Source organism: Triticum aestivum, chromosome 4B (genome assembly GCF_018294505.1).
Source record: "Triticum aestivum cultivar Chinese Spring chromosome 4B, IWGSC CS RefSeq v2.1, whole genome shotgun sequence".
Lineage (NCBI taxonomy): Eukaryota > Viridiplantae > Streptophyta > Magnoliopsida > Poales > Poaceae > Triticum > Triticum aestivum.
Window position 1 is genome coordinate 503,344,856 of NC_057804.1, and position 24,980 is coordinate 503,369,835.

The 24,980-nt window shown below is 47.3% G+C and overlaps 1 protein-coding gene across 2 annotated transcripts; it reads right to left on the minus strand.

The window, feature by feature from the left end:
- Positions 1 to 18,221: 18,221 nt before the first annotated feature.
- LOC123092950 (SEC14 cytosolic factor) lies at positions 18,222 to 21,402 on the minus strand. 2 transcript variants are annotated; one of them, XM_044514811.1, is made up of 7 exons: positions 21,122 to 21,402; positions 20,916 to 21,033; positions 20,482 to 20,570; positions 20,349 to 20,398; positions 20,169 to 20,257; positions 19,360 to 19,493; positions 18,222 to 19,236 (listed from the first exon to the last, which is right to left on the minus strand). In XM_044514811.1, exons 1-7 carry the CDS (start codon positions 21,239 to 21,241, stop codon positions 18,469 to 18,471), a joined length of 1,368 nt encoding a protein of 455 aa, XP_044370746.1. In that variant the 5' UTR covers positions 21,242 to 21,402; the 3' UTR covers positions 18,222 to 18,468. The 2 variants fall into 2 exon arrangements, with proteins under 2 accessions (XP_044370746.1, XP_044370747.1); XM_044514812.1 differs by having other exon boundaries at positions 21,131 to 21,394.
- Positions 21,403 to 24,980: the final 3,578 nt, after the last annotated feature.

A 24,980-nucleotide genomic window follows, 5' to 3' on the forward strand; every position in this document is an offset into this window, starting at 1 on the left:
TCTATACGTACCACGCCTCAAAAGAACTTTGCCGATGCAGGGCTTTTTGCCCCACAGAAAGTCTGGGAAAATTGTCAGAAATAATAGTTTATTGCAGGAAACAATCTCATGTAGTACAAGGCTGCAAGCAGTTTCATCTCAAAAAGATTAGTGAAAAGATTGTAGATGGTCCTCTGCTGACCAGGGGGCTTAGAAGGCCTGAAACAAGAAGGGAGAAAACGGGTTTGGTATCGTTAGAAACCTACTCCCTCCGTTCCTAAATATAAGTCTTTGTGGAGATTTTATTATGAACCATATACGGATGTATATAGATGTATTTAGAGTTTACATTCACTCATTTTGCTCCGTATGTAGTCCATAGTGAAATCTCTACAAAGACTTATATTTAGGAACGGAGGGAGTAGATAATACGGTATATTCGTGAACGTCACGCATTTTGAAGTACTCTCGTAGATATGTTGTATAGTGTCCAAGATTGTGTATTCTGTACATTTTTTGCTACCATCTACATGCATGTCTTGTACTTCATCCATTCGTAAATATAAGCCCTTTTAGAAATTTCAATATAGACTAATACAAAGCCAAATGAGTGAATTTACACTCTAAAATATGTTTATATATGTTAGTATGTACTAGTTCGTATTGAAATATCTAAAAAAGGTTTATATTTGGAAACAAAGGGAGCAGAAAACTCTAAGTCTTCTTCTAGAGCGGCAGAAAGAAACAGGATTTGAAAGAAGGGCTAACAAAAATTCATTTAAAATTCGTCTTTCCAATCATAGTGTATACAGATTCTCTTTTTGTTCTTTTGAGAACCTTTGGAAGTCATCAATGTATGGTATATCCAAAGTGAATATTCAACGGCAGAGTGCACTGGATGAGCGAGCTCCTTGTATGTAAAGGTGAGCTATGGCATTGGTCCATGGCTCCAAGGAGACATTGCACCTCACATTATTACATTGAAGAATACACATATACTTTTATGTGTGAAATTATTAATACATTCAAGAATACACAAAACATAAGTAAACTGAAATACACATATGTACTTTTAGGACCTCTTTGGTTCAATGGAATTCCATAAGAATTTTGGAGAATTCAATCCATAGGAATCATATATAGTTTGTTTGGTTTGTTAGACTATGAACCATAGGAATTATTTCTATGGTCTATTTTGCTTTCCATTCAGTCTAAACTCATGCAAAGTCCCTCTTGTTTTAAAGACAACTATGCCATGTACCTATTTTTAGAAAGTTCACACTTTTTTTTCATCACAACCGCACAACTTCTGGTGCAGATTCATGTGTTATTATTCCTTCAAGGATTATAAATCCTGGCATTTCTTTCCAATCATGCGTTTTTCTATTACTCTGTGTTTAAATTGTGCGAACCAAAGAGATCCTTAATTAAGTGGTCTTAACTACTATCATCGACAAACAGGGACATCCTAACAACAAACCAGACACAAGTCAAATGCTTCCACATGACCATCTCTGTATCATCTGCTCCCAAGAGGTTGAGACCTTGCATCACCTCCTCGTTGGGTGTATCTTCTCCCGCATCATGTGACACGGGATTCTATCATGGAGTTGCCTCACCACCACCCGCCTGATGGTGTGGCCAGTTTCTTCGGCTGGTGGTCCGATGCTACGACTGCATCCCCTTCTTGCCTCCGAAAAGGTTTGAGCACACTGATCTCCTCACAGTTTGGCCGACTTGGAAGCACCACAACGCGATTGTCTTCGGCGGTGCATACCCTTCATTGGCCAGACTCATCCATGACATCCAAGAGCAAGCGCGTCTATGTGCTCGTGCTGGTGCCAAAGGGCTCGATAGAATTCTCCCCATATAACCTGATTTTGTTTAATTGGGGCCGAGCAACCCTTTGTCTTCTGCTCAACTTGCACTCCGAGCGACACCAACTTGTATACATGGCTGGGAGCTGCATCGTGTACTTTCTACCCTCTATCAGTGAAAACATATGGGTTCAGTGTATTCGTCAATAAAACAAGTCAAATGCAACTAAAACCATAATCTAATCCTAGTCCGGTATTGCCCCAATATTGTAATGCTTCGCCAAAAAAATATCTACAAATTATAAAAAATCTGAAAAATAACTATTACATCCAAGAATACACACAACATAAGTTAAAGTAATGAATACGATACTCGTAAGTTGTCTTAGCCAATATGATCCGCACTGATTTGTCATAAATAAACGGACACACTTCTGAATGCAGCGAAAACCATAATCTGATCCTAGGGCGGTATGAACATGATATTTGTAGTACTCGGCAAAATATTTTTGCATACATGATATAAAATCTATGAAACTAATTGTGCAAGATGTGGTTGGTTAGAAACACGTCAATCCTTTTTTTCCAGAATTAGGTTAAAACCTCCGGCCTCTGCATCATTGCGATGCACACAACCTTTTTTTATTAATTGTTAAGAAAAATACACAAGAAATGAACTATGACCGAGTCATTACAAGATACAAAATTCACACCTACGGCAAAGTCGCCTTGTTTCACAACAACGACTTCAACAAGAGATAAACATTTCAGACAAAGATGACCTGGACAAGGATTTCATCCTGGCCGCTTACATCATTCAATAAATACCAGCACAATAACAACAAATAGACAACACATTGAACAAGGCAACGACACAAATTCGTTGATGTTGGGCCTGACCAATAAAGGCTAGGACAAGAGTTTTCACCTTCAACATGAAACAGTGTTCCAATCAACATCTTGAGGATGAATCATTAGATAGTTGAACCCGCGAGTACTTCACGCCAGGCCAAAAAATGCACTAGCAAATTGGTGCAAAGTCTTCCCCACCTTAGATCATCGTCATGGTTGTTAGTGGACAACACATGTCTCGGTACGGATCTGATCGTTGCCACTCCACACTGATGCAGGTTGCACGACTACATCGCCATGATGTCAGAGCCGTTGCCTTGGTGTTAGATGTCCGTGGTGTGAGGGAGTCCTGAATTCGGGGGTCCTCGGGTGTCTGGCCTAGGAGTATGGGTCGGGTTGGATGGGCCATATAAGATCAAGCTGAGCATTATCCACCATGTCCGGATGGGACTTCTCAATACATGGACGACAAGAATAGAGTACGGAAGCCTCCTTCCCTCATAAACCGACCTTTTACAAACCCTAGACCCCTCCAGTGTGTATATAAACTGGAGGGGTTAGTCCATAGAGGCTATCTTCTTCACCATCATTGGAATCCTCATAGGCTAGACATCTAGGGTTAGCCATTATGATCTCGAGGTAGATCAACTCTTGTAATCTTCATACTTGCCGAATATAATCAAGCAAGAGTAGGGTTTAACCTCCCTTAAGAGGGCCCAAACCTGGGTAAACACTGTGTCCCTGGCTTCCCGTTACCATCGATCCTTAGACGCACAGCTTTGTCCCCTCCACCCGAGATCTGCCGGTTTTGATACCTACATTGGTGATTTCATTGAGAGCTCTGTCGTGCTGTCTACAAAAAGCGATCTATGGCTCGCCTAGTCATCACCAATAATATCACTTTTGGAGAGTGCCTAGCTTCTGGGCAGACCCTCCAGATTGGCGGCTTCACCGTAAGAGCTCGCGCGGCAGTCAAGCCTGCGGCTCCCCCTACGATCATCAAACACCATCTTCACATCGGCCCCGAGTACTCCGAAAAATTGGATCCGGCGGATGTTTCGTCTTTAAACAAACTACTGGACCGCATCGCCACCCTAGGGCTCTCTACGGACTATGATATGATTGGACTCAAGCCCGACCAGAGGGAAATTAACCACCCGCCGATCACCCATCTCGTGGCGGTTGTTGAGGAACCGGCCAAAGACACCTCTCTCTCATACTGAAGACTAAGTATGTTCGGATATCCGAATCCCCTGAGCCGGATACTCTTCCCTCGGACGGGACCTTACGCCCCCCGGACTCTGGCTCAAGCGCAGGATTACAGGAGCCCTTGTGCCTCCCCGGACCCGAACCGGTCGCTTCGGAGACCTTGCAGGCTTCGAACTCAGAGGTGGGACGGGATCCAGAATTTAAGCCACCCACCCACCACAATCTATGTTCTCCAAGCAATTCAGGTCCCCCAGATATATACGACCTGATGTATGTGCGGCAGCAGCATCAGGAAATGTTCCACCACTTTTGGGCCAGGTTCCTACTTGTAAAAAACAAGATCGAAGACTGCCCGGACGACGATGTAGTTTCGGTCTTTCATCGTAACTGCATCGACGAGGGAATATTGAATGCCCTCGACCGTCGCCGCATACAGAGCTTCACGGAACTATCGCAAGTAGTACAAAAATATTGTGCAATGGAAAGCACATGGAGGGCTCAGAAAACTCAGCTGGAGCCCACTGCCTTAAAGCAGTATGCGACCCGAGCTAAACGGACACATCCTGGCGGATCACCAGACCACCAGTCCATGGGCAGGAAAAACAAATCCTTCATGGGACACAGATCCGTTCTTGACGAACTACTGGACAAGCCCTACCCGATCCACGCCACTCCGCGCTCAGTCCCAACCCACAGCCTCCGAGCATGCTGGGTACTATGGCAAGTAGCAAAAAGTGGAGAGGCCATCCTCACCACAACCTCAGAAAAATACTCTTTGGAGAGGGACAACTCTAACATCCTCACGGTCTTCTAGACCTTATCTTCAAATAATCAATGCAAACGGGCGCTTCACGACCTCACCGAAGTCCACCAGGTTACCGCATTGAGCCCATGGAATGACACGGCAATAACCTTTATGGCCGAAGAGGAACCAAAGGCCCGATTGTCCGAGCACCCACCGCATTAGTACTAAATCCCATCGTTGATGGTTTTTGGCTTACTAAAGTGCTCATGGACGACGACAGTGGGCTTAACCTCATCTATGAAGACACACTCGATAAAATGCAGATGGACAAATCACACATCGAGCAAAATTATACCACCTTTTGAGGTATTATCCCCAGTCGAGAAGCACAATGCTCGGGGAAAATCAAACTGGATGTGGTAAAAATCAAACTGGATGTGGTATTCGGCACACCCCAAAACTATAGATCTAAAGAGTTGCTCTTTCATGTGGTCCCCTTCAATAGTGGGTATCACACTATCCTCGGCCAGGACGCTTTCTCACGTTTCCAAGCTATACCCCATTACAGGTATATGAAACTCAAAATGCCCGGACCTAATGGAGTTATCACAATTTTGAGCGATCCGGACAAAGCCCTCTGTGCCGAAAACAAAACCGCATCTTTGGCCCTCGAGGCGCTATCCAAAGCCCTAGCGGTGAAGGAATTAACTACCCTACAGTCCAAGTGGATAGGTATGATGTGATCCTCGATAAGAGATCCAAATCCACCTCCTTCAAGCCAGCCGATGAAATAGTCAAATTTCAAGTGCACCCGACGGACACCGCCCTACGCGCATTCCTGCGCGAGAATTGGGATATTTTCACATGGCACCCTTCACACATGCCCAGCATCCCATGAAGACTAGTCGAACACAGTCTCAACATAATCAAGGGATTCAAACCCATGAAGCAGACACTACGATGATTCTTTGATCCCAAACGTCAGGCTATGGGAGAAGAGCTAGCCAAGTTATTAGAGACTGGGTTTATTAGGGAAACCAAACATCTGGGTTGGTTAGCCAACCTGGTTATGGTACCCAAAAAGGACAAATCATGGCGCCTGTGTGTCAACTTCAAGGACCTCAACAAGGCTTGCCCTAAAGATCCCTTCCCATTGCCTTGCATCGACCAAATCATTGATGCAACTGCAGGGCACGATTCTTTGTGTTTCCTTGATGCCTATTCCGGATACCATCAGATTAAGATGAAGGCATCGGACCAGGCTGCAACTGAATTCATCACCCCTTATGGTCCCTTCTGCTTCAACACTATGCCCTTCAGGCTCAAAAATGCTGGGGCTACTTACCAGCGTATGATCCAAACTTGCTTGGAAAAACAAATCGGCAAAACAGTTGAAGCATACATGGACGACGTGGTCATTAAGACAAAACGCGTCGAAACACTGGTAGATGATCTCCGCCTCATCTTCAACAACCTTCGAACATATGACATACGACTTAATCCGGAAAAGTGTGTCTTTGGAGTACCAGCCGGAAAATTGCTAGGCTTCATTATTTCCCATAGAGGAATTGAGGCAAACCCAGCCAAGATCCGAGCTCCGTCACAATTAGCCATACCAACAGACCTAAAGAAGGTCCATAAACTAGCTGGGTGCATCGCGGCCTTAAGCCGATTTATCTCCAAATTAGGAGAAAAAGCATTACCACTCTACAAGCTACTGCGCCGCACTGACAACTTCAAATGTACGGATGCAGCCACAGCCGGATTGAAAGAAATCAAGGCCCTTCTCGCAAGCAACCCAATCGTGGCCGCACTAGGTGTTGGAGAGCCTATGTTATTATATATATCGGCAACTAACAAAGTAGTCAGTGTTGTCCTCATCGGTTAACGAGGGGAGGAGGGACATAAATTCCCCACCCAAAAATCAGTCTACTATGTATCGGAGGTCCTTACACCTTGCAAATCCCGATACCCCCCACTATCAGAAGATAGCCTACACAGTCTTCATGGCATCCCGCAAACTTCGACACTACTTTCAAGAGTGTTCGGCCACAGTGGCATCTGAAGTACCACTCAATGACATTATCAATAACAGGGACGCCATTGGCCGCATAGCCAAATGGGCCATCGAGCTATTACCGTTCGAAATCATATACAAGCCATGCCGGGCTATTAAATCTCGGGTATTGGCCGACTTTGTCGCTGAATGGACGGAAGTCGAACTCCCTAAAGGGTACAGCTCATACTCCAACTGGATTATGTACTTCGATGGCTCTAAAATGATGGCCGGACTGGGGGCTGGTGTAATCCTCACATCCCCTACTGGGGACACAGTCCGCTATGTACTGAAAATTATGTATACGGACTCTAACAAGCAGCCGAATACGAGGCGCCACTACACGGTCTTCACATGGCTGTCTCCATGGGTATACAACGCTTGGAGGTGCACAGCGATTCGAACCTTGCAATTTCCCAGGTCAATGGAGAGTTCGATGCAAAGGACCAAAAAATGGTGGCATATCGAAACGCCATATTTAAAATATCAGCTCAGTTCGAAGGCCTTGAGTTCCATCATGTCGCTCGAGAAAGTAATCAAGCAGCCGACATCCTCGCTCGTATGGGCGCTAAGCGTGACCCCGTGCCACCCAAAAACTTTGTGGAAAGGCTCTTTAAGCCATCTATGGTGTGGTAGGGTGAGATCAGAGAAGGTAATACGGACCTGATCACACCCCCAGCCGCCGAGCACAATGCAGACACCGTCGGGGTTCTAGATATCGAGATAACACCCTCTGCTCATGGGATCATGGCAGTTATTGCTCCCTGGACCGAACCATTCCTGGCCTACCTTAATAGGCAAGAGCTCCCCGACGATCAAAACAAGGCTCGATGCATAGTTCGGCGCTCTAAAGCCTTTAAAGTGCATGAGGGTGAATTTTATAAAAGAAGTACTTCAGGAGTCCTTCAAAGGTGTATCTCCGAAGAAGAAGGAAGGAAACTCTTGGCAGAAATACATGCTGGCCTCGGCAGTCATCATGCCGCAACTCGAGCCCTCGTAAGCAAGGTGTTCCGATAGGGTTTTTCTACCCCACGGCTCGGGCAGATGCTCAGGCCCTTGTCCAACATTGTGTGGGTTGTGTGCTTTTCTCCAATCAAAGCCACATGCCTCCCACCGCATTGAGAACAATCCCCATTACTTATTCCTTTGGTCTAGGAGCTTGACATGGTTGGACTCCTTAAAGGGGGAAGACACAAAAAGAAATACTTGCTGGTCATGGTTGATAAATTCACTAAATGGATAGAGGCCAAACCAGTAAAAACAGCTGAGGCCAGACCGGTGATTGACGTTATATCTGGCATAGTCCACCGTTATGGTATCCTGCACAGTATCATCACTGATAATGGCTCTAACTTCACAGCTGATGAGGTGAAAACTTGGTGCGCTAAGTTGGGCATTAAACTCGACTTCGCATCCGTATACCACCCTCAAACAAACGGCCAAGTCGAATGGGCCAATGGTCTGATCATGAGTGGTATTAAGCCTAGAATAGTGCACTCTTTATGAGAATTAGACAAGCACCGGGTTGAGGAACTCGATTCCATACCTTGGGGACTCCGGACCACGCCCAATCGAACGACCGGATACACACCTTTATTTATGGTGTACGGCGCAGAGGATGTATTGCCCTGCGATATTATTCATGACTCACCTAGAGTGCGCATATAAGAAGAGAAAGAAGCCGAAATGGATCGGGAGGACGACCTAGATGGACTCAAAGAGGAGCGCGACGTTGCTAAGGCCCGTTCCGCATTCTATCAACAACAGGCCAGGCGTTACCAAAATAGAGAAGTGCGGGCTAAAACATACAATGTCGGAGAACTTGTTCTACGCCTCTCGGAGAAGAAAAAGGATAAGCTTAAACCCAAATGGGAGGGCCCCTTTGTAATAGATGAAGTCCTTACTGGAGGATCCTATCGCCTTCACAATGCAGAGGATAATTGCCTTGAGCCGAACCCATGGAACGCCGCCCGGCTCCGAAGCGCATAGTTCGACCTCCTAATGTTTCATTTTAAACTAGGTTTTTTCTCTTTTCTCCCCCTTTTTTATTTTTTCCTTTTCCTCTTACATATGTTCAGATCGACCGCATTATTGGGTGTACACATCTTTAAATGTATACACCCCACCATACATGGGGGCTTCTTTTAAGGAAGCATTTTATTGAAAAGCTTACAAGCTTATTTTGTCCATAATAGTTGTTGGTTCTGCCATTTTATGCACCTCTATGACTTAAGTTTTTGCCAAGGCGGGTTGCCTTGGTCCTGTGTTTACACCCTATGTTCCCGATTGTTGGGCTAGGGTGTAAAGGGAGCACCTCTGTGATGGTTACAACTGGGTTATCCGGACATGTACCTCAGACGGGTGAAGCCGAAAGCTAGTGTTCATATGGGAATAATTGGTCGGCACATATACAGCAGACTGTTTCTGGAAAAAAACTATGAAATTGGCTGCATGTACTTCAGATACGAGCCTAGCCCAAGGAAAGGAACCCCTAATGAAACTATTTTTCTTGGAAGATGTTTCTTACGTTAAAAAAGTAATATAACATAACTCCCCGACTATTTTTGTCTGTTCGAGCAATATGACCGGATTGCCTGGTTTCCAAAGATACTAAAACGTTTCTTAGTTAGACGTGATATCTGGAAACACTCAAACTTCTTGGTTCGGAGGTGGAAGCCAAAGGTTTGCGATGACAAAAAAATTATAAGTTCGGCAGGAGATAAGTTCGGTCATAAAGTACATTGTTACATAGAATCGAATGCCTACTCTCTTTGTACGCCATCTAGTAGAGTATCTAATTTACAATCTTGTTACAAAAATTTCGCCACTGTAATTACTTGGTCGTATACCAAGCTTATAGGAATTTCCTTCCCGTCAGGTCCTTGCGGTCCAACTCGGGCCATATGGTTCGGATCAAGTCTGGTATAGCGTGTCTTCACTATGGCCCATGCCTCTCAAGCACCTTCACGACATGCGGACGTCTTCCACAGCTCGAAGCGACGCCGAGCACCTTTGAACAGATATGCCAACCCCTCCATACTTTTTGGAGGAACGTCGGAGGGCCATAAGGCTTTGGCCATATTCTTCATGGCCTTCTGGGCACGCTCGTGCACCTTTGCCAGCTCCTTTAGAACGTCGCTTTGCAGTCCAGACACTTCCTCCTCGAGACGGCCGGTCAACATATCTGTATCAATCGAACTATAACATTCCGCATTATATGATTATATCAATAACCGGGACGGTTCACAAGTCATACCTAATATGTCGCCCTTCAGCTTCTGGTTTTTCCTGTTGTGCCTCCAAGAGTTGAGCCTTTAAGCTCTATATCTCTTCGGCCTGCTTCTTCCCTTCTTCTTCTAGTTTTTTATCTTTGCCAAAATACATTGGGGCACCCTTCATTTCTTCAAACTCGGAGACAACGACATTTAGCTGTGTTCGGCTTGTCTCGAGCTCCTGGGACAACGCACTATTCTTCTCCTTGAGAACCCGCAGTCATAAACGATCCTCAAATCGTTTTTTTCTACCGCTTTAAGTCTCGAGGGCTACTACTATCTATCTATTAAAATTCTTTACCTGCATATCCTTTGAGAATAGGCGAGCAACTCCTGTGAGTCCGTCCCGGGCAGCTCGGATATATGCACCTACAGTGCTTAGGGCGGTAAACTCCAACTCCGTTAAGGCAGGGGCGCACAAGGCTTCTTTCAAGTGACGATGATTCATCGCACTCTCAACTTTGGAGTTAGTGACGGACATCTCATCCGGCTCTCCGTGAGGCGAATGAGTGTGTGCCGCACCAGCATGCGCCCCCGTCCTGGTTGATGTCTCCGGCGCTGTATTGACCGCGGCTCGACTAGCTGGGATCTTGTTCACGGTTCGCCGTATACCCCTCCTGCGATGATAGAAGGAGGATGCAAATGATAATTCGGCTTCACGCCCAAATATGAAATAGGAGGAATATACCTTTTTGGTGATGGAGCAAGCTCAGTGGTGATTCCGGCTTCCTTTCATTTTGCATGACCCTTCCGCAAAGGTGCTGACCTTCTCTTGGTCGCTCGTCCTTGGGTACGGCTCGCTGAGCGCCTATCATGCGAAACATGGTTCAATGCGGAGGATAAGAAATGAGCAGAAGTATCTCTCTTCCCTAGTAATACAATTTCCGAATACTTACCTTCACGAAAGGATAGCGGTCGGGGTAATCATCCACAATGGCTACTTCCGAGCCGTCAAGGCTCGCCTGATAGCAGACTCCATCTTCAAACTCTACAAATATGCCCGGATCTTCATGGAATCCGGGGTCTTCATTGCGATCGTGATCCTCTGGCTGGGGGGCAGGGCAGTTAATGTTCTCGATCATTTGCCTCCATGACTATTTAAAAAGCAACCAGAGAATTCAGTTAATGCGTCTCAATGAGTGAAAAAGTACTGAACGGTTAAAACTTACCCATTCAATGGGATTGTACATGGAGAAGCCCTCTCGACAATTTAAACGGATGAAGTCTTCTTCTTCTCCTCTATAAAGGTCGGTCAGCATGGCAGCCAATGTGGCTTGGCTATCCAGACCCTTTCGCCTGTAGCGGGATGCGTCGTGCTCCCCATTGTAGTTCCGTAAGGGGGTCACCCTGGATTGAAGTGGCTGGATGCATCACTTCATCGCAATGGCCATAAATTCAACTATGGAGAGTCCGGAATGGGTAAGTAACCTGACCTTGTTTACCAATCTCATTACTTCCGCACTGTCTTCTTGATTAGGGGACTTGGGATGTCAGCTATATAGCTTCTTCAAGGGGGCGCTGGAGAATTCTGGCAGTTCGCGCCGAACAAGTTCTAGAAGAGGAACATCCTCGATATAGAACCATTCCTAAGACCATTCGGTGGATCCCCTCTTCGGAGTCCCAACTGGGCAGCTAGATCCAGCTATGCGCCATACTTCGGCGCCGCCCACTTTAAAAATAGACCCACCGCCCTGATGGCGGGGGACGAGGCAGAAGAACTTTTTCCATAGTTCAAAGTGAGCCTCGCAGCCCAAAAATAATTCGCAAAGAGCGACGAAACCAGAGATATGTAAAGTAGAACCTGGTGTGAGGTTGTGCAGTTGGATCCCGTAGTGTTCCAATAGGCCCCTAAGGAAGTGGTGGATTGGGAATCCCACGCTCCTTAAGAGAATGAGATGAAGCACACCTCTCCCCTTAGCTGGGATTGGGGAAGTGAAAGCACAAGTGCTCCCTAGGTGGTTTTGGTAATTAATGTCAACATATCTCTTGTTGGACTAACACTTTTATCTAATATGTTTCAGATAAGTTCAACAATGGAGTGGCATGGACTAAAGGATGTGGGAACTCCTTCAAGATGCCAAGGACAAAGGATTGGCTAAAGATTCAAGCTCAAGACTCTTCATTTTACATTTTAGTGATCCAAGATCACATTGAGTCTATAGGAAAAGCCAATACTATCAAGAAGGGATGAGGTGTTGCTTAATGAGTTTCTTGCTCCACAGTGCTTAGTGATATGCTCCAAAACCCTCAACTACTTTCCCACTTCCACACATATGACCTAAACCTAAAGCCAAAATTGGTCACACCGATTCTTTCTATCTGGCGCCACCGAGTTCAAATGTCATAGCCACTGCCACAAACCCTAGGCAAATCGGTCTCACTGATAGGGATCTCGGTCTCACCGAGATGGGATTGTAATCTCTATGTGTATGTCCATTATCAAAATTGGTCTCACCGAGTTTGTGTAATCGGTACTACCGAGATTACAATGCAAACTCTCTGGTTAACTTATTACCAAAATCGGTCCCACCGAGTTTGAGTAATCGGTCCCACCGAGTTTGCCTGACCAACTCTCTGGTTAGCTAATTACCAAAATCGGTCTCACCGAGTTTGTGTAATCGGTCTCACCGAGATTACGTTATGCCCTAACCCTAACCATATTGGTCCTACCGAGTTGCATTCCGGTCCCATCGAAAATCCTAACGGTCACTAGGTTTACTAAATCGGTCTGATCGAGTTTGTTGATTCGGTCCCACCGAGATTGGTAAATTGTGTGTAACGGTTAGATTTTGTGTGGAGGCTATATATACCCCTCCACCTCCTCTTCATTCGTGGAGAGATCCATCAGAACAAACCTACACTTCCAACTTACCAGTTCTGAGAGAGAACTACCTACTCATGTGTTGAGGTCAAGATATTCCATTCCTACCATATGAATCTTGATCTCTAGCCTTCCCCATGTTTCTTTCCACTCAAATCTTCTTTCCACCAGATCCAAATCCTATGAGAGAGAGTTGAGTGTTGGGGAGACTATCATTTGAAGCACAAGAGCAAGGAGTTCATCATCAACGCACCATTTGTTACTTCTTGGAGAGTGGTATCTCCTAGATTGGCCAGGTGTCACTTGGGAGCCTCCGACAAGATTGTGGAGTTGAACCAAGGAGTTTGTAAGGGCAAGGAGATCGCCTAGTTCGTGAAGATCTATCGCTAGCGAGGCAAGTCCTTCGTGGGCGACGGCCATGGTGGGATAGACAAGGTTGCTTCTTCGTGGACCCTTCGTGAGTGGAGCCCTCCGTGGACTCGCGCAGCCGTTACCCTTCGTGGGTTGAAGTCTCCATCAACGTGGATGTACGATAGCACCACCTATCGGAACCACGCCAAAAACATCCGTGTCTCCAATTGCGTTTGAATCCTCCAAAACCCCTCCTTTTACATTCTTGCAAGTTGCATGCTTTAATTTCCGCTGCTCATATACTCTTTGCATGCTTGCTTGCTATATGTTGTGAATGTTAAACTTGTGCCTAAACTCCACTTAAACTTAAAGAAGCTAAAAACTGCAACTTTGGTACTTAGTGTCTAATCACCCCCCCTCTAGACACCTCTTCTCAAGGTCCTACAGGAAGCTCTCTGCCAATGCGTCAACGCCCATAGAAGTTAACCCTGCCCGTACGGAGACTAGATCCGAGGGAGGGAGATATCCTTGCATCTGGAGTCGTCTGAGCTGGAGATGGGATGCGGAGAAACTCTGTCAATCCCCCTCTTGAGGGCCATGAGGACGCGAGGAGGAGCCAGGGACACTAGCCATGGTCTGAATTTTTCCGTGGCTTGCTCTGTTGCTCTTGGAGTGATGTGAGATGGCGTTTTCAAGATCTAACCTCGTTATATAGGCGCAGCCTATGTCTGTCAGAAATATTAAAATACAGGGGTAATGGATCGTTCACATTCACTTAGACGCATGAAAATCGAGGTGATGACAACGAGGAATCATAAAGACTATACACGGAAACCGATGCCGGACTATCATCAATACAGAATATGATGGAGAACTCGCCTTGCAAAGCTGAAGACTTGCGTCCGCACACTACATCGTCATTGAAGGCAAGTTCGGGGGCTACTGACGGAGTCCTGGATTCAGGGGTCCTCAGGTGTCCGACGTAGGAGTATGGCCCGGGTTGGATCGACCGTATAAGATCAAGCTGAGGATTATCCGTCGGGTCCGGATGGGACTTCTCAATACGTGGACGGCAAGAATAGAGTCTGGAAGCTTCCTTCCCTGATAAATCGACCTTGTACAAACCCTAGACCCCTCCGGTGTGTATATAAACTGGAGGAGTTAGTCCGTAGAGGCTATCTTCTTCACCATCATTGGAATCCTCATAGGCTAGACATCTAGGGTTAGTCATTACGATCTCGAGGTAGATCAACTCTTGTAATCTTCATACTCGCCGAATATAATCAAGTAGGAGTAGGGTTTTACCTCCCTTAAGAGGGCCCGAACCTGGGTAAACACTGTGTCCATGGCTTCCTATTACCATCGATCCTTAGACGCACAACTTGGGCCCCCCTACCCGAGATCTGCCGGTTTTGACACCGACAATGGGGAACCGCTAGTGTGCCCCCAAACTCTGAGCGTCGGACATTGTAGCTTGCTACCTCTTGAGCATGTGTTGGTTTTTCCCTTGAAGAGGAAAGGGTGATGCAGCAAAGTAGCGTAAGTATTTCCCTCAGTTTTTGAGAACCAAGGTATCAATCCAGTAGGAGGCTCCTCAAAAGTCCCACGCACCTACACAAACAAACAAGAACCTCGCAACCAACGCGATAAAGGGGTTGTCAATCCCTTCACGGAAACTTGCAAAAGTGAGATCTGATAGAGATAATAAGATAAGATAAATATTTTTGGTATTTTTATGATATAGATTGGAAAGTAAAAGATGCAAAACTAAAAGTAGATGGAAAACTTATATAATAAAAGATAGACCCGGGGGCCATAGATTTCACTAGTGGCTTCTCTCAAGATAGCATAAGTATTACGATGGGTGAACAAATTACTATCGAGCAATTGATAGAAAAATGCATAGTTATGAGATTATCTAGGCATGATCATGTATATAGGCATCACGTCCGCAACAAGTAGATCGAAATGATTCTTTGCATCTACTACTATTACTCCACACGTCGGCCTACTCCTGCCTGCATCTAGAGTATTAAGTTCAAGAAGAACAGAGTAATGCATTAAGAAAGATGACATGATGTAGAGGGATAAACTCATGCAATATGATATAAACCCCATCTTTTTATCCTTGACGGCAACAATACAATACGTGCCTTGCTGCCCCTGCTGTCACTGGGAAAGGACACCGCAAGATTGAACCCAAAGCTAAGCACTTCTCGCATTGCAAGAAAGATCAATCTAGTAGGCCAAACCAAACTGATAATTCGAAGAGACTTGCAAAGATAACCAATCACACATAAAAGAATTTAGAGAAGATTCAATTATTTCTCATAGATAAACTTGATCATAAACCCACAATTCATCGGATCTTGACAAACACACCGCAAAAAGAGTTACATCGAATAGATCTCCAAGAAGATCGAGGAGAACTTTGTATTGAGATTCAAAGAGAGAGAAGAAGCCATCTAGCTAATAACTATGGACCCGAAGGTCTGTGATAAACTACTCACAACTCATCGAAGAGGCCTTGGAGATGATGTAGAGGCCCTCCATGGTCGATTCCCCCTCTGGCGGAGCGCCGGTGAAGGCTCCAAGATGGGATATCGCGGATACAGAAGGTTGCGACGGTGGAATTAGGTTTTCGTGGTGCTCCTGGATGTTTCCAGGGTACGGGAGTATATATAGGCGAAGGAAGTACGTCAGTGGAGCAACGAGGGGCCCATGAGGGAGGGGGTCGCGCCGGGCACCTGCGTGGCCGCCTCGTTCGTTGCTTGACGTCCACTCCAAGTCTTCTGGTTTGCATTTGTTCCAAAAAGATCGCTCCCGAAGGTTTCACCCCGTTTGGACTCCGTTTGATATTCCTTTTCTTCGAAACACTGAAATAGGAAAAAGAAACAACAATTCAGGCTAGGTCTCCGGTCAGTAGGTTAGTCCCAAAAATGATATAAAAGTGTAAAGTAAAGCCCATAAACATCCAAAATAGATAATATAATAGCATGGAACAATAAAGAATTATAGATACGTTGGAGACGTATCATAGCTGGCGCCAAGGAGTTACTCATGTGGTGGTCGTCGTCGTCGACAATAATCATGCATAACGTGGAAAACAATATGTGACCCTTTATGGTTTTGCTTATTGTGACTTTTAGTCTTTGTCAGTTACTTACTTATTTTCTTTTCAAAATAGAGTCAAAAGATTTGTCTCTTCCATTAGTTAAGCAGAAAAGAATTACCTGGCTAATTAGTGAAAATCTAGGCTAAAACCATCACAATTTCTTGAGTAGCGCATACAAGATACCCCCCCAATATCTGCAAAGAGCGCCTCACCGAGATAGCACACATGCGTCATCGTCATCACTTCTCCCAAGCAGACGCCGATAGCACCACCACACTGAAGCCTGCATGATCCCGACGACCTCTCCTCACACAATGAAATCACGCTCACGGGTAGCACTCGCCGTTACCCTAGTTTTCGCGCCCCTCAGCGCCAATGCCACGCCTCTCCCGCCACCGCATAGGCCCCATGATTGTGTCGCGACGTGAGCCCCAACACCGCCGCACCAAACTCATCACCTCCGCCAAGCCTACCAAGCTCACGTCGCAGTGGTGTCTCCTAGTTGACACGGGTCCGAACCTGAGTTCCAGCGTTGTGTCTCACATTCTCCTCTTAATTAACTTAAAAGTCATAGGGGTCCTCCGCCTACTGGTTTTGTTTAGTTACTTCCGTAATAGCAAATTGAACGCAATTTATGATTTTCCAGCAGCTCACAAGTGAGACCACAACAAATCTATTTACCAAATTTCACTTGTATGCGTGTTGCTTATCTTCTATCTTCTTTTTATGAAGGGATTTCTCCTCTCCGATTTCTATAACAGAAACCATGCGTGGCTACAAAGTTCGTTTAAAATCCCATCTTCTGCTTGCATGGATATTTCACATGTCTGAAACTTATAGGTTCGATTATTCACTAAGTTTTAGTATGAGGTTGCCACGAATCCAGCACCATTACATAGCAAGCGTATAATATACTAGTGGTAAAAGAATCCAGCAGGCAAGAGCCACATAAAAGGCGAGGTGTGATTCATGTAATCCTGAAAAGGAGGGACTAATCTTGCGCTAATCAATCTGGAGCTAACACGCAAATGGAGCGGCGATCGATCCTTCTCGGAGGAAACCAAAGCATGCAGCAAGCAAGCTATACTCCATAGCTAGAGATGTAGCTAGGTCCACGCGAACCGGGACAGATCCTGCATATGGATCAACGAAAGCACAAACCCGGCCGCAAAAGAAGATCGTATTCATGCGATGCATGCCCACTGTTCCTGGCTTTACCAGAGCTCGAGGAAAAGAGGGCTGCTCGTCACGCCGGCTACCGCAATGCTTATACTACCAGTTTAAAGTTTAAAGTTTGAACTTCAAAATTCAGCGGTCTACGGCCGGGGCAAAGAAATGATGCGCTCCGTTGTTCAGTTCCATGGTCTGCTTTAATGCTTTTTGTAAGCTCTTGCGGGAAAAAGGCTTAAAGCGTTCGTCAACCCTGCGTACGCTGCTCATCTCCTCAAAGTAAAACCAACTTACGCATGCAGCAGGAGAAAACAAATCGAAAGGTATTGGAATTTGGAACTCGGACGCGTACGTACGTACGTATGTATGCATACGATGTAAGCAGACAGGCAGGCTCCATGTAATCATACTTGTGTTGTGCTTAATGGTGAAGCTTACCGAGGTGGCCGACAGCGTCACTGTAAAAGACGGAAAAGGAAGAACCCGTCCTCACTCTCCGTGTTGCTTTCGTCTCGGCGTTTCAAAAATTTCAACGGCCACGGTGTGGCATGCCATCACAGCCTGACTAAGCTAGCAGCGAGTCATGCATGGCACCCGTTCATCAGTTTCTTCCTCCAAATGTGTTGGCTCATGGCACCGTTTGACCAACCATGCAGACGTCCGCCCCGAACGTAAGAGTAAAAAGTTGGTGAAAAGTTTGTTACCAAGAACGTAAGAGTGAAAGTTGGTAAATACTCCCTCTGTAAACTTAGTGATCTAAACACTCTTATATTAGTTTACGGAGGGAGTATTTACTAGCAATCTATCAAATCACACGGAGGAACAAACAAGCGGTGGGAGCAGAAAGAAAGGGATCGATTTTACTCACAATTTCAGGGCTGTTATCTTACAATGGCTCGATTCAGAAGGTATCATATCATAGGCGGTAGGAGTAAATACTAAGTACCCGGGGGAAAATGTTGCCAAAAGATTATTGACTTAGCAAGATGTAGCATTGGATTATGTTGTAAGCTGTATGGAGATCGAAGACGCTCGATCGCTTGGGTTGTTCAATCTTCAATCCGGCGGGCAGCGCACGGGCTCAGATCCTCTGGTGCTGGTGCTGATGGTGGTGGTGCTGGTGATGGAGCGCTCCGGCGTGCCGGCGCAGCGGCTGCTGGGCGGACATGGGCCTGAAGTCCTCGGCGACGATGGCTATGAGCCCGCCGAGCGGCCGCCGCATCATGGCGCGGTAGGTTATCTCGTCGTATGGCCGGCGGTAGAAGCGCAGGAAGGGCAGGAAGGACTCGCGCTCCCGCTCCACCCGGCTGGCCTGCCCGTCCTTGCGGAACGTGAACGGCGACTGCAGGAACGACGGCCTCGGCGTCCGCGGGAACTGCTGCTGCTGCTGCGGCGGCAGAGGAGAGGGCGTCTTCTGTCCTCCCTTGGCCGCGGACGGCGTCGGCGGCGCGCGGGCTGCGCGCGGCTGCTGCTGCTGGACGGGTGTCGGCGTGGAGCGCGCGGCGGGCGAGGCAAAGGAGAAGGAGCGCGCGGAGAGCGGGGACGCGCCGACGAGGGATGGGCTGGAGGAGGCCGGCACGACGGAGCGCGGGCCCGGCGCCGGCGTGGTGGAGAGGTACCACGGCTTGAGCGCGTTGTCCGACACGCTGAAGGCGAAGCGCGACGAGGCGGAGCCCACGGCGCCGGCCGCCTTCCCCCCCGCCGTCAGCACGGCCGCCACGGAGGGCTCGAACCGCAGCGACGCCGTCCGCGGGTAGGCCGTGAAGGACGCGTCCTCCAGCGAGTCCTCGAAGTCCAGCGAGCTCACCACCGCCGTCGCCGGCGCCAGGTCCACGAACGGGCGCACTCCCTGTTGCAAATCACAAGACGGTTCTTTCATACGTACATGATTCCACTTGCCACTCACAAGAGAGTACATGCTGCATAATGATGCCATGATCATGAGGGATCATGTAATGCAGTTAGTTATTACCTTCCACATGACGGAGAAGAGGGATGGCGGGTCGGTGACGAAGGCGCGGTGGAGGCGGCCGGGGTAGTAGTCGGCGACGATCTTGAGCGTGCCCATCAAGAGGTTGAGGAAAGCCGACGCCGACCGGAAAAAGCCTGCGAGCATCACAAAAATCCGATTCGTCCCGTCAACGACCAGGTCCCCATACCACCATACAGACAGACACAGTAGTCTACTTTGCTGCAGATTCTACTACGGCCGCCCTTGCTTTCCACGCAGCTGGGCAAAGCGAGTGCGGAACCCAATCATTTTCGCCAGGATTCAAACCGCACCGGCGGGAAGCCGGCCGACCCTGCGCAAACCCAAACAGCTCGGGCCGGGCCGGACTGTAGCGATAACTGTGCACGCAGCGTGGCATCATGGTCGGTAAAGCGAACTGAGTCAAGCCCGGGGACCGCCCGCCCGCGCTTGACCCACGTAGCACACGGAAGACAAACGGGTGAAAAAAGAAAGTGCATGGGAGACAACGGGAGCAGGGTCGCAGCACGATACGGGCGCAGTGCAGTTCGTGCATTCGTCCGTCCGTCCATGAGAAGGTGTTTGTCGTTGGGAGCAGCCAGGGATTCATGTGCTCCTCTCAGAGCGTACTGATGACTGGTGCCAGTCGTCTAAGTCAGTGCGCACTGCCTGCCTGCCTGCCGCTTGCAGTCCGTCGCAGGGCAATGTCAAACGGATGCGATGCGACCACCACTGCACGCTATCTGCCTCTGCTTCCCTTTCCCTTTCGATCGATCGAACGGGGTAGAGGGGAGTGAAAAGGGATTGCTTACTTGCGTCGAAGAGGAGCACGAACTGGTCCACGAAGCGGTTCATGGACGCCACCGCCACCTCCAGCGTGAACACCAGGAACCGCACGAACCTGTAGAGCCAGAAGAACCAATGCAATGCTCTGCACTGTTAGTTAAAATCCAACAAGTAGTGAAACACTTGTAGGAGTAGTATGTGCTTACGATTTCTGAGGCTGGTACTTCGGGTAGTCATCCTGCTTGATTTTGAACATCTGCCAAGAAAACAAAAAATCCTCACGGTCAGAGCCAAGCCAGTCTCGCTCCAAACATTTATACCCAACTGCAGTAAGCGTACCAGGACGGGGCGGTTGTCGTCGTCGTGCCCGGCGACGTAGGCCATGCCTTCGGACAGCTCGCCGGAGAACTCGTCGGCGATGATGTGATCTGCCCAACAGCCCAAACAGTCAAAACATAATAGCAACAACAAGGGCGCACTGTTGCAAACCCGTCCTTTGCCTGCACATACACGGGAATACGGGATGCGAAGCAAAGAGCCCGGCACAATAAATTCGATACGCACTTCTACCAGTAACCTGACTAGAATACACTGTGCCGTAGGTACGAGAACAGAACAAAAACAGAGCACATCTGAGCGCCGTATGTAGTAGAAGTATTAATGAGCTGCCCCTTTCCTGCATGTCCCGCGGATTTCAAAAAATAGCAGGCCGGAGAATCACACTCGCTGCCGGAAACAGGTGGGAGGTAGAGAGAGGGGAGGGCTGAGCGCACCTGCTCCGATGGTCTCCCTCCACGACAGGACGGCCCGCAGGGTCTTGGCCGCCTTCTTCACGTTGTCGCCCTTGGCCCGGAGGAACCGCTCCACGCACGCGTCGTTGCAGTACTCCGCCTGAGCGCAGACCAACCCAGCCAGCCGGCGTCAAGAAAACGATCCAAGAAGAAGGCATGGCCGCCGAGAGATAGAGGAGGGCACGTACGGTGCATACCTGCTTGGGGGAGAGCGGCGCCTGCTTGCGCATCACCTTGCGGACGGCCTCGATCTTCTCCCGGTCCTTGGCGTCCACCTTCTCCATGGCCATGGCAGCGACCTTCGCCATGTCGCCGAGAGAGAGGGAGGAGATGGACACGGAGGAACGGGGCGAGTGTGAACGAACGAACTACGGGAGAGAGGACAGCGGGTGGCGGTGACCTGAGAGGCTGAGAACGACACTGGGAGAGAAGGCAGGGACTGGGAGGAGACAAGGAGGAGGAGAGTATTATAAGCCGTGGGCGGGGGCGAAGGTGCCGTTTAAGCCAAAGGGCGCTCCCGGCCGAGGCAATGGCGCTGACGGTGAAACGGCGACGGAGACGGAGACGGACGTTTGTTTGCTTGCCCGCGCGCCCCCCGGTGGGTTTGTCGTCGACTTTTGCTCGTAGTATTCTTGGCCGATTGCCACCGAATAACTGTCCGTGTACACTGCTTACTGACTGCTGAGTGCGTCTGATTATTAGGGAGACGCCTTTTTACGCCTTTCTTTGCTTTTATATCTTTGATTTGATGATGAGTTTCTCCATGTTTTCAGAATTGAATCTCATCATTATCTATGTCATGATGAGCACTACTATATATAGCTCTAAATAAACCATGGGATTGTGCTTTACGTCCGTGTCGATCTCTGGGTTTATAGCTCTATTTTCGGCTGAAAAAAAGTGTTTTTGCTCCCTTCATGATAATAGGTGCCTAAATTACCTCGTCATTTTCGTGTTATGGCTTATGGGTACATTATATATTGCCCTAGTTAACCTCCGTTTTCTCCTTCATTGCGCCTCTGAGTTTTAACCATGAGAAAATATGAGCAACCATTGCGGTTTACAACATGCTACATTTTCAAATATGGCAATATTTTCTATGTACTTCACCACAAAAATAATATATTTCTGTGTAGTAATTACACATTGTCACTGGCTTGTGAGGGACCGAAATTTGTGCACACATGATATTGACGGTCGGTGACGCCGTCAATCCCAAAACACAAGGAGCAAACTCCGTGAGAGCGTTAGCAACACGCGCTTGGAGCGTTCGATTTTTGAAATCGAAAATTGTAGCCGTTCGTCATTTAATCTATTCATTTAATGATAGACCCGTTCTAGCCGTTGCGTGTACGCTTTAACTAGACGCTCTGCTTACGACATTACCGTTCGAATTTTGAAATATAGACGTTGGCTATACGTCAAAATGATTTAATGTAATGGTACATATGCCATTTAAGTTTTGCACTAACGCGCCACCAAACTTTTGACCTTATCGACGTGCACCCCCTTACTATACTCATTCATTGGGCATGATAGAATTTGCTATCGAAATTGCGACCATGTATTCCGTATCACAAATATTCGTGACATAAATGATAACTATTTCATCGGAAGCATGAATGATATATTCTTGTAAGTGCATCTAGTGCCACCCCTAGTTGGTTTTGGAGTATTGACGATAAACCTGGTTGAGGGACTAATGTGTTTGTGAGAATTGTAGGATAACACAGGTAGTAAGTCCCTCATTGATTCGGTTTACCTACCGGATATGACCCCTAAAAATGTGTGAAGACATTGAAGACAATGGTGGTCTGTGAAGCTATTCACGTTGAAGACTATAAAATGAGAAGACATCGCGTGAAGACTATGGAGCGCAAAGACTTAGTTGTTTCGTTTGTTCCTTTTCTTCTTTGTTGAGTCATAGGAACCACCGCACTGTTAAGCGGGGTCTAAGTGATGAAAGTCAGAGTGACTGAAGTGATGCTCAATCAAATCCTATGTCTTCGAGCGAAGACAATGAGAGCAAATCTTATCCAGAGCCGGATAAGTCAGCTTTACTTGTAGCCCAAGTCAAGCTGCTGCGTGTTTGAAATCCGACCGTTGTGACACGTGTCAGTTACTTAGTGACCTAGGGTCATTTTGAACAAATCAGGTCGGGTTTCCTAGTGGCTATAAATAGCCCACCCCTACACCATAAATTGGTGGCTGCTCAGAGTTAGTACACGACTTTTATCGTTGAGAGCAACCCACCTCGGAAGCATTTGAGAGAACAAAGCCCAAACCACCCAGAGCCCAAAGAGTGTTTGGCATCACTGAAGTCTTTCTGTCCGCGTGATCTGAAGACTTGTTACACTTGAGGACTGCGCGTGATCTGAAGAGTGTTTGGAATCCTCCAGCCGGTTAGGCGTCGCGTTCTGAGCATCCAAGAGTCATTGTGGATTGCCGGTGAACGAAGCCTGTGAAGGTTTGGAAGTCTCCCTTGAAGACTTACCAGAGTGATTGGGCGGGGACTAGGTGTCCTTAGCTCAAGGGGAATAAGGTGAAGACGCGGTCTTCTGACTTAAATCCCAGCCTCCCTAACCAGACGTATAATTGTCACAGCAACTGAAACTAGTCGAACAAATCTCTGTCCTCCCGAAGCTACTGGTTCTATCTCTCACTTCTCTTTACTTCAGTTTGTCTTCGTGAAGTCATTGCCTGCTCGCATTATCTGTTTGACTTCACTGTGTGACTACTTGTCCTGATTGGCTTCATACTATCTTCCATCTTGATCCATACTGCCTAGCTGCTGATAGTGTTCGTGCTTTCACTTCATTGAATACTTGACTATGGCTTGTCTAGTGTAGTCTACCTTCCGCTGTATACGAATAGTGTCATTTCTATTGTTTGTCTTCGAAACTCCCATGTTTTGAAGACTTTCATAAAAATCGCCTATTCACCCCCTCTAGTCGATAACTAGCTCTTTCAATTGGTATCACAGCAAGGTACTCCCTTGTTCTGTGTGATTCGGTTTAATCACCTGGAGTTTTAGCTATGTCGACTGCAGGGATAATCAAAGTCTCCACTGCATGCCCCATCTTCGATGGCACCGAGTATCCCTACTGGAAGAATAAGATGCGCATGCATCTTGACGCCATTGATGTCGATCTGTGGTATGTTGTCAAGAACGGCGTTCCCAAGACTGGTGAAGGTGTCACCCCTGTTGATGTCAAGAAGTTCGTTCAACTGGACTCTACTGCCAAGAACATCATCTGTGGTCATCTGACCAAAGGATAGTATGGCCGCATGAGTGCTCTGGAAACATCAAAGCTAGTCTGGGACTGGCTCTCCAAGGTCAATGAAGGCGTCTCAACTCAGCGAGATCAAAGGATCAATGTTCTCCACAACCTCTTCAACCGCTTCAAGAGACACGACAATGAGAACGTCCAACTCACATTTGATCGCCTCACTGATATCACAAATGAGCTCCATGCACTCGGCGCCACTGAGATCACGAAGCATGAAATAGTCAAGACGCTTCTAAGATCACTTGACAGCTCATTTGACACCTTAGCCCTGATGATACAAGAACGCCCTGACTTCAAGACTCTCGATCCGTCTGACATACTTGAGAGGCTCAACACACATGAGTTCCAGCTATCTGAGAAACGAGATATCTATGGCTCCAACTATGGCCGAACTCACGCTTTGAAGGCAAAGGATGCTGCTTCCTCATCTGAAGAAGAATCTGACTGCAGTTCTGGCGATGCTGAAGTCATTGGAAAGGATCTTGCTATGCTTGTGAAGAAGTTCTAGAAATTCACCAAGAAGAAAGGCTTCAGAAAGTCTTCACGATCCAGCTCAAGGAATGATGAAGCTTCCACCCATGACCACAAGAAGAGAACCTGCCACAAGTGCAAGAAACCTGGTCACTACATCTCTAAGTGTCCACAGTGGGACAATGAGAGAAAGAAGAAGAGGAGCAAAGAATATGATTCTGATGACAAGAAGAAGAAGAAATCCTCAGTCTTCTTCCAAGTCTTCATCACACAAGAAGAGCTCATC